This window comes from Dicentrarchus labrax, unplaced genomic scaffold, assembly GCF_905237075.1.
Source record: "Dicentrarchus labrax unplaced genomic scaffold, dlabrax2021, whole genome shotgun sequence".
Lineage (NCBI taxonomy): Eukaryota > Metazoa > Chordata > Actinopteri > Moronidae > Dicentrarchus > Dicentrarchus labrax.
In genome coordinates, this window is record NW_026136720.1 from 15,038,946 (window position 1) to 15,054,988 (window position 16,043).

Sequence of the window (16,043 nt, forward strand, 5' to 3'; positions counted from 1 at the left end):
AGAAAGTGACACTTGTAATATCTATATTGTCTTATTTGTAGACTGTTGTATAAAAGAGAATAAAATGTCACTGCAGTATTATAAAGAAAGAAAACACACGGTTCCTCCCCCTGACGTAGGAATTTCCGAGTATCACGTGAAGGCGGCATACTACTGCCACTCAGTCAGAAGTTCGCTCTGAAGTTCACGGGTTCGTCTCCAGTGTGTCCACCAGGGGGCGCAGCCCGGGGAGGCTCAATCCAAACCATCCACTCCGCTTCTCTTCGTACCATGAGCTGAATCTGTCCGGGACAGACCAGGGAAGATGGCGGCCACTGACCATTCCCGGTCCGAAGCTGCCAAACAGCGACGGCAGGATCAGCTGCAGCGATGGCTGGGCTCGGAAACGGATCGGACTGGTTGGGAGGCCCGGGAAACCGTGAGCGGTTCCGGGACGCGGCGGGCGAAAGTTCGATTCGCCCAGGGAGCCGTGTTTATGGCCGCCTGCTCCGCCGGAGACCGGGAGGAGGTGGCAGCGCTGCTCCGGCAGGGAGCTGACATCAACCACGCCAACATAGACGGACTGACAGCGCTTCACCAGGTAGGAAAGTTACCGTAACTCTCTAACGGCTAACAACTGAGCTCATTGGTTTAATGAGTGAAGTAGCGGCCAACTGTCGCTCAACTGGCGGCCAACGGTTGATCCGTTAACGACCCTCACAGCGAGGAAGCGTTAACTCATCTTACCGAGGAGTTTAAAACAAAATGCTGTTAATACAAACATTTCCGCTCTCCTCTTGTTTCTTTTTTTAACTTGAAACTGAACCCCATTACTTTTATTTTCGTTTTTTTTAAAGTCCCGGCAGTTTGTGGCCTTTTGTAGACAGCCACAGTTAGTTTATGAGCCTGTTGGTAGGCTGGGCCATCCGCACTGTGGTCTCCAGTCAGTTACAGGCTGCTTTATCCAGCAGTGTAGTGCAGGTATATGGAGCAAACCCACTTATTCTGCAGTCGCCATTGGGTGTACCCACATCTAAATACCACTCTGATACACACCATTTACTACTGTTCTCTCAGTACTGAGTTTCTTTTTCATAGGATGGCGAAGGCATTACATAGTTTTTCACAATTTCCATGAGTGGCTGGAGTAAGAAATAAGAAAATACTTAACTCAAAATGTATAATTATGTAGTTGTGTCTGTGCTCCAGTATTGATTCTTATGTGGTTAATGTTATAATGACCCTTACTGTCTGCCAGTCAAGCTGCAGAAGTTCAAATACTACTGGCACATCTTTTTGGGTGAACTAAATATGCAGTTTCACTTTTTAAAACACTACATTTATTCTTTCCTGGGTGGCATAAATTAAGAGTATAGCCACTTCTCCAGACTCCACTACACCACTGTTTTCAAGCATACAATGTAGGGACATGAGGACTGCAGACAGTAAAAACCGGTCCCCTCAGAGCCAGTGGGATCATCTTCGACACCGACTGGTAGGCTGGTGTCAGACAGTCCCTGGTGGAGTCTCAGTAAAATAGTAGGTCATTGAATACAGAGAGGTTTTCATCATCTGATCTACAGCTATTATTATTTTTTATCAAGGAAGAAAGTAAGAGAGAAGACTATCAACAGGCCATCTCTGGCTGAATCAAAAGATGACTTAACCTTAAGGTTTTAATTGCAGTTTGAAGATTGTTGCCTTTGCATGTCCCAAATTGGCTGCACTTCTCTCCGAGCATGTTCCAGTCTTAATGCAGCTCAGCCTTAAGGTCCCTCCCCTCCCCTCCCCTCCCCTTCAGTCATAACACAGAGGAGCCCTCTGGACAACATCACTGTCACACAAGCCCTCAGTGATGCAGTGTTTCCTCCGCTTTTATGATACCGTGTGTCATAAACACATTGCTGTCTCCTCGCAATAAGGTGAACTCACAGTCACGTGGACTTAACTAGCGCTAGTCAACATTCAAAGATGTTTTAATTTTCCTGCCCACTGGAGCTGAATTGCAGCTCAGCTGGCCTGCGTGCGCCCCGGTGATGTCATGCTTAGAGACGACTGGTGTTTTCCCCCTGATCAAAGTATGTATGTGATGAAGCTGCCTTCCAGTTCAGATGACTAAGTGAGCATGTTTCCTGGCTGGATGTTGGATCGAACGTGTCCTCCTTTGGTCCATCCACATGTCGGACCGTCACCCGGTGTGGTCCCTCTCCTGCCCTCCATCCCTTTCTCCCCTGTTGCTCATCGGTCGCCTGGCAACCAGAATTAAATATAGGCCCACACTCTCCAAACTTTCCATCCTCTCCATCCAAAGCCTTTTCTGTCTTCTCCACTATGCTTTCTCTCTCCTTTGTCCCCCTCCTCCTCCTCCTCCTCTTCTCCCTGTCTCTCTTTCTCTTTCTCCTTCCCTTTGCCAATTCCCCATGGTGGGGACTTAAGGGATTTCGGATGAAGAAATGGAAAACATTCCTCAAACAGCACAAGCTGCTGTTGTCAAAGGCGATCTCCACAATGAGTCACTTGATGACCCAGTGAAGGAGTCTGTGCACCCTTGTAACGCGCAGGGTGCTAGAAGTGCCCTCTGTTCATTCATTCAGCTTGGAGCACCCACTTGATGAGAGGGCTCCCCCTGTGCTGCGAGTGAACGCTGCTTTTGGCTTGCAAGGTTATGCCTCTGCATTAAGCTACGAGCCTTAAAATGACCATGTTTTTTTGTGTTTTTTTCCAACCTACTACCAGACTAATTATCTCATATTATGGCGGAGGGTGGAGACTTGTAGCAGCTTTGTGATTAGTTGATTTAGCCCAAAAGCAAAGCCTCTTACAGTAGGTGGCTTAAGACGGCCTGATGGACGAGGTTCTAAAGACACTTGCTGCGGTGACATCCTGCAGAGTAACTGTGGTAAATGATTGTCGGGGAAACGCTGTCACATTAGGGAGTGCAAATCTTGTTTTGAGCAGATGTCATCTCACCAGCTGTTAGTGATGACACCCGACATAGAAACATGTTCCTCATTTGGTAGTGTCACATACGAAGTAGGAATATAAAGTACATAAAGGTTGCTTTGACCTTTTTTTACATGGCCTTTATATAGGTTTATAGTGGCTTATTCTACTGGCAGGAATACAGAGAATATAAAAACATTTTAAGGTCATGTATACTGAAAGCTTTTAATTACTATAGGGGTTTCTTGCCACCACAAAATGATACAGTATATTTAGGAATCATAATGTATTTTTATTTTATTGCAATGTTGTACAAACAGAACTTAAAAATATATAATACATACGTAAAATACTCAAAGTCTATAAGTATTAAAAGAGATATTTCTCAAATGTGGACAAGTAAGAAACAAATTGTCACAGATTGTGGGGCCATGGTGTTTCGCCCTGTTAAAGAGGGTTAGTTGTGGATTATTAATTGTTGTGTTATAAAGTTATAACCATTAATAAGAAGGGTGTGTAGTTAAGCTGTAACCTGCTACACAGCTTCCCACGACCATAGAGCTCTGCGCAACAAAAACAATATGGCTGCCTATTGAAGAGTTACAGCAGTTGTTTCAGCTGTCAGTCAGTATGGCGGTATATGAAAGATTCATAATGTACGGGAAATTAAAACCGGTATACCAGTTCATCTGATTTCCCAGCACTAATTAATAGTAAGTTATGTGCCTGCCCTTTCCTCACACCAGTGCAGGTTAATCAACTCCTGTTTCTTTATAGACATTTAAGTTCATCATACATAATCATACTGACTTTAGTGATCTCCAGATTAGCGCCACCATGAGGTTAACATGTACTGTTTTTATCTAGTGATAATATGATAATATACTTTTTTCCAGACAAAAGAAGCAGTATGATGACAACAGTAATATGTGGTGTTTCTTCCTATCTGTTTTAGTGCTAGTTGCTAATGTACACTACTAAAAAAATCTTCATTATTTTAATTTTATTTGTCAATAAGTGAATTGTAAGACCCCTATTTTCTTAAACAAAAGTAAAAAAAAAAAGGCCCCTCTTGAAGGATTATTGCAGAGTGCCGAGATCGGCCTCATTCTGTCTTGTTTCAGCATTAACTAACTTAAATTCTTGAAACACGATTGTATTAAAACAGGCTGAAATAATCTTGCCCCACAGTTTTTTGACTTGCAGTCAGTGGGGCGAGATGACTTTAAAGACTCATTAACCAGACAATTTTTTGGCATCATAAAATTAGTGGGGCATACATACCCCAGTTGTATGAGTTTTGTTCTTATAAATATTAGCTGAAATTAAAACAACATATCATAACATAATCCCATGAGATCCTCATGGGATTCGTCTTGGGACTTGAGTTGGATCTTTTCTTGTAAGCTAGACCTAGCCTCAGGAAAAGCAGATAAATAGATTTGCTGTTTCACTTATGCCACAAAATGTTTTGGAAAGTACTTGAGGCTTTTAGCACCCCACTTAACAGAAAGTCATTACAACAAGTAGACACAGTAGTCATTGTTTTAGCCCCAGTGCTTTAGTTTCTGGAAGTGACTGCAGTTTTGCCTTTCACAACAAACCACAATGAAGTGGGTCAAAGACCTTCTCTACTGTACCCAAACTGGACCCTCACTGACGTTTTTTTTGGTCTGGTTTCTTTTCTTTTTTTTTAATGTGCGTAGTGGGGATTCTCATAATAAACGATAAACAATAAACACTTGTATAGCAATCCCTCATGTGGCTGTGTGTCCTCTGGCAGGCCTGCATTGATGAAAATGCTGAGATGGTGCAGTTTCTGGTGGAGAGCGGGAGTGACGTCAACAGAGGGGACAACGAGGGCTGGACTCCTCTGCACGCTGCAGCCTCCTGTGGCTTCATCCAGATCGCTAAGTGAGTGTTGACCATTTCCACCCTGTCACACCACTGCCATTAGGATTCAAATAGTCCTGAACATTTAGAAAGTATCGGCCTACGTTTGATTTGAGTCATTTTAGAGGTGGGCATTGTGCAGGATATTGTAATAAACAATGACAGTGATGTCAGGTTAAACTAATACATATTAGACTATATTCTGGATTTAGTGTCTCCGTATGTTGATTGTGTTTCTGTTCTTGAAGATACCTGATAGAGCACAGCGCTCATGTCGGGGCGGTGAACAGTGAAGGAGAACTTCCTCTGGACGTGGCCACAGAAGACGCCATGGAGAGACTTCTCAAAGGTGAAATCAAAAAGCAAGGTGAGAAATCGCTCCGTACCAACATTAACACCTCCACTGCAACTTTAAGTCCAACGTTGTCAGTCCTGTTGAGACATGGCTGTGCATTTGATCTTCATAACAGTCTCACAATGTGTTACATGTTCAGAATAAACGCTAATGTGGAAAGTCAAGGCTGTATGACAACAGTTGCTAGGTATCAACCACAGTTACTGATTGTAATTATAATATATATAATTATCTGCATTTATAGACACAATAACATAAATAAAAACATTTGAAAATGTAAAATAATCATTAGTTACTATGGAAAAGGTAAAGAGTTGAATAATAAGGGGAAGAGATTAAAGAGAAGGTTTTTATGTCTTTTTACACACATTATAGAACTAATTGTATTATTTATTGATGTATTCAGTTATAACCTTTTACTGCCTTTCATCAGATCCACAACTAATATTTTACTTATTTAAAGAGCAAAATCTATTTTACTATATTCTGGCATTTCCATCCAACATTTTGACAGAACACTTTTCTATCAGAAATAATATATTATAATGTTGCCAGAATGCCAGTGCAAAGTTAGTCATTTCACTGAATGGTCTTTTAAAATTCAATCTTTTAAACACACACTATGTCTGTACATCAAGTACCAGATCATAAATGTCAGCTTCCAGGAGGCTGCTGCTGTTGTGAGCACAGTGTAGATGATTAGCTGCTTTTAGTCTCTTTACTTTATTTCCCATGTGGTTTGAATGAGCAGTTCTCAACGGCTTTAGCATCAAGTACATTTTTCTATCAACAGAATCAATTCAGAAATGATACAGAGCTCAAGACTACTTGGAGTGAAAAACCGGAGATGAAAATCAGTCTGTAAAATCTCTAAAACCCTTCTCATGAATGTATAGCCTCAAAACATGATTAGCATTTTTGTCCTGTTTTTACCAGCGGTCACATTTAAAGCACACAAATCGCTCTGAGCGGACAAAAATAGGAAAAGAAATGAGGACAGCGTCACTGTGTACCAAATGTTCTGTGACCTTAGCACTGAAGTGTACTGAGGCTCCAGGCTTGTATTTTTATTACTGTCGAATACACACACTATAGCGATCCATCATGTAACTGATCACAGATGACAAATAAGATGAATGAATAGGAAACTGAATATTCTGTTTTTGTCTGCAGCTTACAGTATGTGTTATAGATTAAACTGAGAAGTGATTTCTTTAGTTTTCAAAGGTCTAAAATCTGATGTCTGTGTGTCTGTTTGTTCACGTGTGTGTCACAGGTATAGACGTGGACATGGCCAGAAAGGAGGAGGAGAGGATCATGCTCCAGGACGCCATGGCGGTGCTGGCAGGAGGCGGCAGTCTCACACCTCACCCAAACACCAAGGCAACCGCTCTGCACGTAGCCGCTGCCAAAGGCTACATTGAAGTCCTGAAGTGAGCATCAGTCCGCACACATGAGAGCAATGACAGCTTGTTAGCGTTTGTTTCATTTTGGTTTTACACCAAGTCAAAACATTTTTTTATTCATAGCCTCCTGGATATTCCCCTCATCTTCTCTTACTCTCCTTTGTTTCCCTACCTCTTTCCTCCCCTCTCCCTTGCCTTGTTCAGGGTGCTGTTGCAGTGTGATGTGGATGTGGACAGCAGGGACACTGACGGGTGGACGCCCCTGCATGCAGCAGCTCACTGGGGGCAGGAGGAGGTGTGCACCCTGCTCGCTGACAACATGTGCGATATGGGTGCCGTCAACAACGTGGTGAGGGCGAGACAAACAACTTTTAACTTGGCATAAACTCTTGTGATTGAAGCCTCTACTTTTGCTATGACTGATGATGCACTGTGAATGTCCTTGTAGGGCCAAACACCTCTAGATGTTGCAGATGAGAACCTCGCGGACACTCTGGAGGAGCTACAGAAGAAACAGAACGCCGTGAGTCTAGCCTTCTCACAGGCTCCACGACGATCTCACTCAGTTAGATAAACCTGATATGATTGATAGCAATACAGCGGCGAATGTTCTCTGTGTTTATGTGTGTTTATATATCTCTTCAGTTACGCAGCGAGAAAGAGAAACAGACTCCTGTTATTGAGACCAGCCCGCAAATCTCCATGGTACCAGTTCGCACACGCAGGTCAGTGCCAGTATGTTGGTGTGTGGGCATGCTTTTTGTGTGTGTGTGTGTGTGTGTGTGTGTGTGTGTGTGTGTGTGTGTGTGTGTGTGTGTGTGTGTGTGTGTGTGTGTGTGTGGGCACACGCTACGCTGTCCCTCAGCTGAATCCCAGTAATCCCAGTACCAGTAGTTTGCATGCAGGTATGTTGTTAACAATCCCAGCATTCCTTTGACCCATGTTACTTCTACCCACTGACGTTACACTGGGTGGAGGTAGCAGTCAGTGACAGTCTGTGTCCCAGGTTCATACTGAATGCTTACTGGAACTGTTACAGTGTGTAATGTGCACATACTGGAGGAATTAAATAAATATAATATAGTGTAAAATACCAACTTTCATACTTAAATTCAGTGTGGCTTTAATGGACACTTTTGAGAGAGAGAGAGAGAGAGAGAGAGAGAGAGAGAGAGAGAGAGAGAGAGAGAGAGAGAGAGAGAAAAATAAGAAACTCTGTCTCACTAACAGTAAAAAGAAAATAAAAATGTATTACTAAAAAAAAAACTAAAATTATATGATAAAATAAACTAACATAACTTTTGAAAGAGCATTTATAACTCGGTCTTGGAAAAATCCATTGCAAAATTGTTTATGGTTAAAGTAAGAAGACAGTAATAGTTTATGGACCATTAACATTACCAATGCTCAATACACCCATCGATGATATAGTGATAGTTACAGCTGTATTAACAATGGGGTTAATTCTGTGACACTTGACACTTTTATGTCGCCTAACCCTACCAGTTCTGACTGGCAGATGCTCAGAACTTAAAGCACAATATAAGTTAATTTCTTGCATACTGAAAGCCAAAATAGTCCACTTTGTAATTAGTTCAAAGCAAGTGCTGTAGTATACAGTACGTAGTTGGGACACATATTGTTTTGTCATTTGTTTTGCCCCTGTGGGTTTGTGTAAAGTTTGCCTTATCACATACCAAAGATTGTAAAACATGTACGATAAGTGATGAAATAAGAAGCTGCTGGTTGACGTTACATAACCAGTGATAAGACACACGGCTTCACAGGAAGTGACCCACTGTTTCACTCACTGAAGTGTTGCATGCTCGCTCTAATTGGCTGCACATGGAATGATTGCCCTCACTGATCAGCTCCCTGCATGCCACCTGTTGTTCCACCCCACCTTGGCCCCGCCCCTGCAGGACTTCTATCTCTCGTATGAGCAGCAAGGAGAAGATCTGCCTCCACGAGCGCGAGAAGCACCCGCCCCCCGCCCTGCCGAGCAGCCCGGCCGAGGATGAGGAGGAGGAAGGTCAGACGGGACAGAGCCAGTCTCAGAGCCAGGGGAAGGCCTCCAGCAGCTCCAGCTCGGAGGAGGAGAGCGAATCGGAGAGCGACGCAGAGTCAGGTAGGAGAAGCTGCTGAGAGAGACAGATTGTATTTCAAGTGTTTTATCAGATGGGTTTTATGACTTTTTTTTTTTATGATCTTACCAGTGATTTATTAATTGCTAACTTTTGCACGGTTGCAGAGAAAGCAAAAAACCGAGAGATCATAAACAACTTGAACAACAAACGCAACGCCACCAGCCTTCTTCCTACCTCCATGTCAACGAGTACTGCTGCAAGCCAAGTGAAAAAGGTCAAACACGTAGAGATATTATACAGAGATCATAAAGTATCAACAGCACTGAACAATAAAGATGATGACTTTTACTGGCTCTATCCCAGGACCCAAGCAAGCCCCCAACCACTGAGGCCCCGGGCTCCTGGAGAACGTCTCTGAGGAAGGCGGGCAGCTCGGTGACTCTGGGCTCAGCTGGACTGTCAGACTCCAGCCAGGACCCCAGCAGACCTCCAGAGACTGCCCTGGGTATGACCCGCTCTGCTTCCAGCCCCCGCCTCAGCTCTGAGGCCGACACCAAGGTACACACCGGGCGCTCACAAGATTTAAGGATCTCTACACCCGTGAAGCTTCCATTCGCTGATTCACATAAACTTATCTCGCTCCTCGTTCTCAGGAACCGAGGCTCGCCCGGGTACCGCCCATCCCAACGCGGAGACTCGTCAGTATTCCCGACAGCAGCACTGACAACTCCAACAGGTGGGCCTGTGCTCATATGTGCTTCTGCGCTTGTGAAACCAGAATGTGTTTTTCTGAGTCACTGCATATGTGCTCTTGTCACCCTGTCTCTCTCTCAGCTGGCTAAGCCGTAGCTCCTCTTACACCCGGCGCCTTCATAGTCAATCAGGGAATGATCTCACTAGTTCCACCCCCTCTTTGCTTCACAGGTCAGTCATGCTACTCACTGCCCGTCCTGTATCCATTTGCTCTCTTGTTTGCGTGTGATTGTTTTTGCAGTGTCACAGCTTATTACGTTCCCCGAGCAGTGAATACTAATTATTTGTGTGTGGCTGTGAAAGATGCCTTTGTATTTCCAATTGGCTTTTGTCTTTCTAGCTCATCTTATGGAAAGAGACTGGATGACCCCACTGTGACCTCAGCTAGCACAGGAACAAGCTCTGCTGGACTCAGTCGCCTTAATAGTGTCTTGGCCCAGAGGTATTTCATTTTTATACTCATTTTCCAATTCCTTTTTTCCTCACTTATTTAAAGATCCGACAGCCACCTTTTAACTGTCTCCTTAAGACTTCCTCAGGAACAGACAGAAAAGAAGGATCACTTTGCCGTCACCACCTCCAACTCTCGAGACACGACCACAGGCGAACAGGAGACCAAGCAGAGGCGCAAGTGAGTCAGGGCTTTTTTCTGTGTGTGTGTGTGTGTGTGTGTGCGTGTGCGTGTGCGTGTGCGTGTGTGTGGATGGCAAAGGCCTGGTGTTTGTAAACTGTGGGCCTGATGGTGCTGCATTGAATCTAAAAGTGTGTGATTTGTGTAGATCGTATCTGACACCAGTGCGGGATGAGGAGGCCGAGGCACAGAGGAAGGCTCGCTCCCGACACGCACGGCAGTCCCGCCGTTCCACTCAAGTATAAACATCACCTGCTCAGATTCTAATTTCTGAACCTAGATGCACTCTGCGTCTGTGTGGCACATGAGCTCATGTTATCTATATTATAATTTTTTTTTTTTTTTATCAAGGGGGTGACGCTAACGGATCTGCAGGAAGCAGAGAAGACGATGAAGACAGACAACAAAGGGAAAGAAAAGAAAGAGGAGGAAGAGAAAGAGAAGGAAGCAAAAGCAAAGAAGGGAGAGGAAGGGGTAAGAGCCATATTTCAGAGTTATAGGCCCACATTGGTTGCTCTTAAATAATGTCATATGACATCACATAGCAGGGGATGCTGTGTTTACAGGAAGTGAGCTGGAGGTCTCGTATTGCCAGTCTGCAGAAGTCTGACCTGCTGGGCCTCACACAGCCCACTGGTGCTCCACGGCCTCAGACATCTGACAGGAGAGGTACGCATCACCACTTTCCCTTTCTAAGAAAAAGTAGAACTTGACAACGTGGCTTTGAAATATTTGATTTGCTCTTAAATCTGATGTCTGGCTTCATTCCAGATGTTGAGGCCAGCACAGGGGAGAGTGAGACGGAGCGATGGGCCAGGGAGCGCAGAGAGAGGAGACAGGCTCGGGCCAGAAGGAAGGCACAGAGGACCGGGGAGGTAAACACTGGAAACATCTTTTTATCTGGATAATTAATTCAGGATGGATAGCAAACCATGCTAACAAGAAAATACAAATTCAGCAGGAGCAAATGCAAAAAGGGTAATAATGCTGTAACTTGACTTTAGTGTTTGATAGGAACATGTTGTGCTGTCTGTGTCATTTGCAGAGTGATGACAATGACCCCAGTGGAGAGGAGGAGTTCTCAGGCAGTGGGCTGGATCCACAGGTGTGTGTGTGTGTGTGTGTGTGTGTGTGTGAATGTGTGTGTGTGTGTGTGTGTGTGTGTGTGTGTGTGTGTGTGTGTGTGTTTTCAGTGGACTCTAACCTAAGACTCTGGCCATAACGTTTTGCTTGTCTTCTCTTTTACAGACAGTCCGACACTTGAGTTCCAGGTATGACTTCAACCTTTGACCTGTTTGATTTGCCGTCTGTCTTCATTCTGTCAGCACAGTCTCTATGATAGCCGTATCTCTGACCTCTGCTCGTCTACTCAGGTCGGACATATCCTGTAACGACTGTACCCAGGGAGGAGGCTCCGAGACCAAGGATTTTAAGAAGGTCAGCCGACAAAACTGATATTGAGGTCACAGAATTAGTTTTGTTTGTCCCAGTTATTTACTGTGTGTGTGTGTGTGTGTGTGTGTGTGTGTGTGTGTGTGTGTGTGTGTGTGTGTGTGTGTTAGTTGTTCGAGGAGGTCTCCAGAGAAAACAGTCAGCTCCAGTCTCAGCTGCAGGACACCCAGAGGATTGTCAGTCAGACCAGGTTGGACCTGGAAAAGGCCACACAGGTGACAACAAAGACGCATAAACTGTTATTGTAAACAAATGCAAATACAAAGGGAAGCATCTTAAAGTGGTAAAACCTGGTAATCGTACTGTGGCCAGTATTTAGATCTTTTTCAGATATTTTCTTGGACTTCCTGTTTCTGTGTTCCTTTCTGGTGGTTATCTCTTGTCATGCTGCTTATCCAAGCCTCCTGGTTATCACCAATACTGTTTCTGAAGATAGAAATATATCATAAGTTTCCTTTCCAAGTGTGAAGGAGAAACTGTACGGTGGCTGCGAAATGCGTAAAAAAACTAAAAAGGCCCTATCGGCAATTCAACATAACTGCCTCCGTGGAAGGCAACCTGCGGTGTCTGTAGATATAAAAGGTTAATTTTAAAATAACGATTCTAATTTTCAGGTGATTATACATTAAAGAAAACATAGCTATGAATATTATATTCCATAGATCCTCCTAAATCTTACACACTAGACCTTTTTAAAGGGAAAATGTTGAACTTCTAAAAGTAGAACTAATTCAGTCATCCTCTTGATAATGAGAAGTTGAATTCATTAGCAATAGGTCTACAGCCTTACTTAATCTATGACCAGAACCCTATGGTGTGTAATGTTAGCAAGATATCTCTGTCGAACTGACACGTCTGAGTCAGTTAACAGACTTAATGACTCGTGTCTACTTGTGCTCTTGTTACGTCACATTTCAGGACGTCACATAAACATTTCAGGGTTTTTATCCCGAAAGGAAAACAAGAACTATACACATTGTACCTCAGCCGGAAACATCATTCAGAGATTGAGATTGTGTTGTCTAGTGGGAATTATTATTCCCTGTCTATTCCTTTAAAGGTCCACAATGCAACATTTAAGAGGATCTATTGGCAGAAATAAAATCATCATTACTGTATAATCACCTGAATGTCGTAATCATTGTTACCTTAGAATGAGCCTTTTATATCTACAGATGCAGCGGGTTGTCTTCCATGGAGTCCGCCATGTTGAACCGCCATGTTTCTACAGTACCTCAGAAGGGCCTTCTCGTGATCATGTAAACCTAATGTTGCCTTGATGATGTTAATGTTGTTGATTTGTTGTATCCAACAGAGACAGGAGCGCTTCAGTGACTGTTCAGCCTTGCTGGATCTGGAGAGAAAGGTAATGCATCCCTGCTGATGATGTTACCTGTTGTTGTTGTTGTTGTTGTTGTTGTTGTTGTTGTTGTAGCTTCAACTGCCTCACTACTGCCACCCCTGCTGTCGGTTGACACTCTCTCCTCTCCTCCCTCCACTTGAACCACTTTCTCACCTGTTTCCACTCACCTTTTGTGGCTCTTCTTCTCTACATCACTCCCCCCCCCCACTCTCCCTCACGTCTCCCTGGCATCAGGACCGGAGGATGTTGGAGCGGCGAATGGCAGAGCTGGAGGAGGAGCTAAAGGTGAGGAGACATTCTTATCATGGCCACAGACACTTTGCATGCTTTTGCTTGATTAGCTTGGCTTTAGCTTGAGCAGGGCAGCAGTTTTGTGGAGGCAGAGTTGTTTAATACCGTACACTCTCTCTGAAGCTGTTTTCAGGAGGTGTGAATATCTTTTTCTGTTACAGGTGATAGATTAGTTTGGGTTGTTTGTTTTTCACATGAATAAATGTTTCTGTTTGCCAACCTAACTACCAATCTACCTCAACCTGGTGTTTTTACCCACCTGACCTCTACACTCTCATAATTGTGAATGTGAAATGATACCATGACAACAAAAGTATGCTTGTTTGATATTTTGCCATGAATTATATGAGAAGACTGATATCACTCTCATTTCTTTATGGTAATTATAAATCTACCACCACCAGCTGGTAGCTTAGCTTAGCACAAAGACTGGAAACAAGGGAGCTAGTGTGGCTCTGACTAAGGGTAATGTCAGTCTCTGCTGGTTGATTGTGAAGCAAATATAATAGGGAGCAATCAGCCATATCTGGATGAGACAGATGGTGCTAGGTGCAGGAAAAGAGCACAAGCTGTTATCAAACGTTATCCAAAACATAATTTATTTTCACTGCTACTATTGGGTAAGCGATATCGTAGCATCAAGGTACTAATAGGTACACCCCTATTAAAGCCAGCTTCTGGCAATAAGACGTTTTAACAGGGACAGGTAGTCACTAACCCACCGTGCTCTCTCTTCCATATTTCAGTTTTTGATTATTGTTTATATTGTAATACCATGTGTACCTTTGTGTGTGATAGCATGACATTACTGTACTATACTGTGTACCTGAGGCTTAGGGAATAAGTTTTTCATTGAATGAAAATGCACTTGTGGCATTGTCATGCATACACCCATACATTTCTAGTTAGCTAGAAATTGTCCAGCACACAACTCCAGCTTCATACTGGACGGACTGGTAATAGTGGTATCAATCTTCTCATCTAACTCTCAGCAACAAAGAAAATAAACGTATATCCCAAAATGTCAAACTACCTGAGGATTTGTTTATTAGTTCTGCTTCCAAGAGAGCAAGATGGATAACAACTGAAATGATCAGAAATAATGATCCCTGTGGTTTGTTTGTCCACATCTCAATCAACCTGTCTTCAGCTCTCATCATTGTCTCATTCCATGACCAAACTTATGAGAGTATGGGAGCAAAAGAAAAACAACCTCTCCTCTCATCTTAATTTGTGGTAACAGGTTTGTTTGACACATTTGTGCATCACTATGCTACAACAAGTTTCATGACAATCAGGCTAGTAGTTTCTCTATAATCCTGCTAACAAACAAACAAACAAACAAACAAATCCCCTGGCGGAGGTAATTAAATTCAATCTGGTTTCATATCTTGGTTTGTTTTTAACGTGAGTTCAATTCTTACCACCAGGTTCTGGTTGACCTGAGAGCAGACAACCAGCGTCTCAAAGATGAAAATGGAGCACTGATCCGTGTCATCAGCAAACTCTCCAAATAGACGGAGAAAGAGAGAGAGAGAGAGAGAGACACACACGAAGAGCAGGGAACCCCCTCCCTCCTTCCCTCCATCCATCCCTCCCTCCTTCCACACATTCCTCCCAGTGCCAAAGAGCGAGCGAGAGGAGGGGGGGAGCAGCAGAATGTCCTACGTACATGAACACCACAGCTTGACTTGGATTGTGATGCCTCTCTGTGAACAGCTGGAGTGGCTTTTGTGTGCCTTTTTAATGCCCGTTTGTCACAGGAAGACCTATGGCATGAAGGCCTGTGGCTACGGTCGGAGGCTCCCACAGTAGCAACATGAGACTTGACAACAACAGCCAGAATGCCCACGGCTGGTGCAACACACAAAAAACACAACATCTACCACGACTGTGCATCAGGGGAACACTAACATGCACACACATTCCTATGCGTGCATTACATACTTCCTCGATGCACATTCCACGAGCGCACAAGGCAGCTTGGGCCTTAAAGCTCCCACTTTTAGTATTTATTGTTTTGTGAACACACTCACGTCACACATTCACGAATTAACCCCACTCACAGTTCAAATGTTAGGTGTTGTCAAGCAGTAAAGGTTTTGGTGTAGTTCTGTAAAAAAAAAAAAAAAAAAAAAAAACACCAGCTCTGAAATCAGGCTCTGTGTTTACCTTCAGCAATGTCCTGACAACAGGGGGAAGTCCATGAAGCTCTGTTGGGTTGTTTTGTTTCCACATGCAAGTGTTTGAACCCACCTACCTCTCCACCTATGCACTTCCCCACATACATTTTTATTTTTTGTGACCACAGACACACTCCATGCTCTTAAAAGAAAAAATGACCACAGAACCAGGTCAGTCGACCACAGCACTTTACTCTCTGCAAAGCAATAAAAGATCTGTGAGGCTTTGCCCATCCTCCAGACAGACAAACGTATTTCAGAGCAGCACCTTCTCACTTAGTAAGTGGAGGGAAAAGTTAGCCCATAGCTGAAGGTCAAAGGTCATTGCACAATTATAGAAATTGCTGTTCTGTAAAAGCCTCTTATGATATGAATGGTTTTAATTATTACCATTGATAAAAGATATTATTTTCATAGTTTTTCATTGTCAATTCCTCTCTTGCAAGGGAGCATGGTTATGTATATTATCTGTGTATAAATATTCGTCTTGAATAATACCCCTTTGAAGTAAAATTCCATGTAGCCTTTCTTCACATGTTGGTTTTCTAATATATTGAATGGATGTCTGCACCCTAATAAAAAAAAGCTGTGTTTGTAGCGACTGCCTGGGTTTTTATGGACACTGTGAGAAGTTGTATCCACCGTTAAAACTTTTGATTCAACTGAAAATATGACGTTACTGCATCCTAACATCGTACCCATCCACT

At 43.4% G+C, this 16,043-nt stretch overlaps 1 protein-coding gene across 4 annotated transcripts; it reads left to right on the forward strand.

Moving 5' to 3' along the window:
* The first annotated feature begins 202 nt into the window (after positions 1–202).
* On the forward strand, positions 203–15,933 carry zmp:0000001167 (protein phosphatase 1 regulatory subunit 12A). Of its 4 annotated transcripts, none has more exons than XM_051381846.1 (25): positions 203–580; positions 4,706–4,836; positions 5,064–5,182; positions 6,447–6,603; positions 6,781–6,925; positions 7,025–7,099; positions 7,222–7,301; positions 8,499–8,704; positions 8,828–8,937; positions 9,027–9,221; positions 9,317–9,399; positions 9,498–9,587; positions 9,757–9,858; positions 9,946–10,047; positions 10,196–10,286; positions 10,399–10,521; positions 10,614–10,716; positions 10,819–10,922; positions 11,093–11,152; positions 11,296–11,318; positions 11,421–11,484; positions 11,610–11,714; positions 12,815–12,865; positions 13,097–13,147; positions 14,584–15,933. In XM_051381846.1, exons 1-25 carry the CDS (start codon positions 305–307, stop codon positions 14,668–14,670), a joined length of 2,733 nt encoding a protein of 910 aa, XP_051237806.1. In that variant the 5' UTR covers positions 203–304; the 3' UTR covers positions 14,671–15,933. The 4 variants fall into 4 exon arrangements, with proteins under 4 accessions (XP_051237806.1, XP_051237807.1, XP_051237808.1 ...); XM_051381847.1 differs by having other exon boundaries at positions 8,523–8,704; XM_051381848.1 differs by lacking the exon at positions 13,097–13,147.
* The last annotated feature ends 110 nt before the right edge of the window (positions 15,934–16,043 follow it).

Bases quoted from the DNA above. Each gene is read 5' to 3' on its own strand.
- zmp:0000001167 (XM_051381846.1), top strand. From the start codon at position 305: ATGGCGGCCACTGACCATTCCCGGTCCGAAGCTGCCAAACAGCGACGG. The intron at 7,302-8,498 runs GTCAGTGCCAGT...CCGCCCCTGCAG, and splicing joins GTACCAGTTCGCACACGCAG to GACTTCTATCTCTCGTATGA. The intron at 9,400-9,497 runs GTGGGCCTGTGC...TCTCTCTCTCAG, and splicing joins AGCACTGACAACTCCAACAG to CTGGCTAAGCCGTAGCTCCT.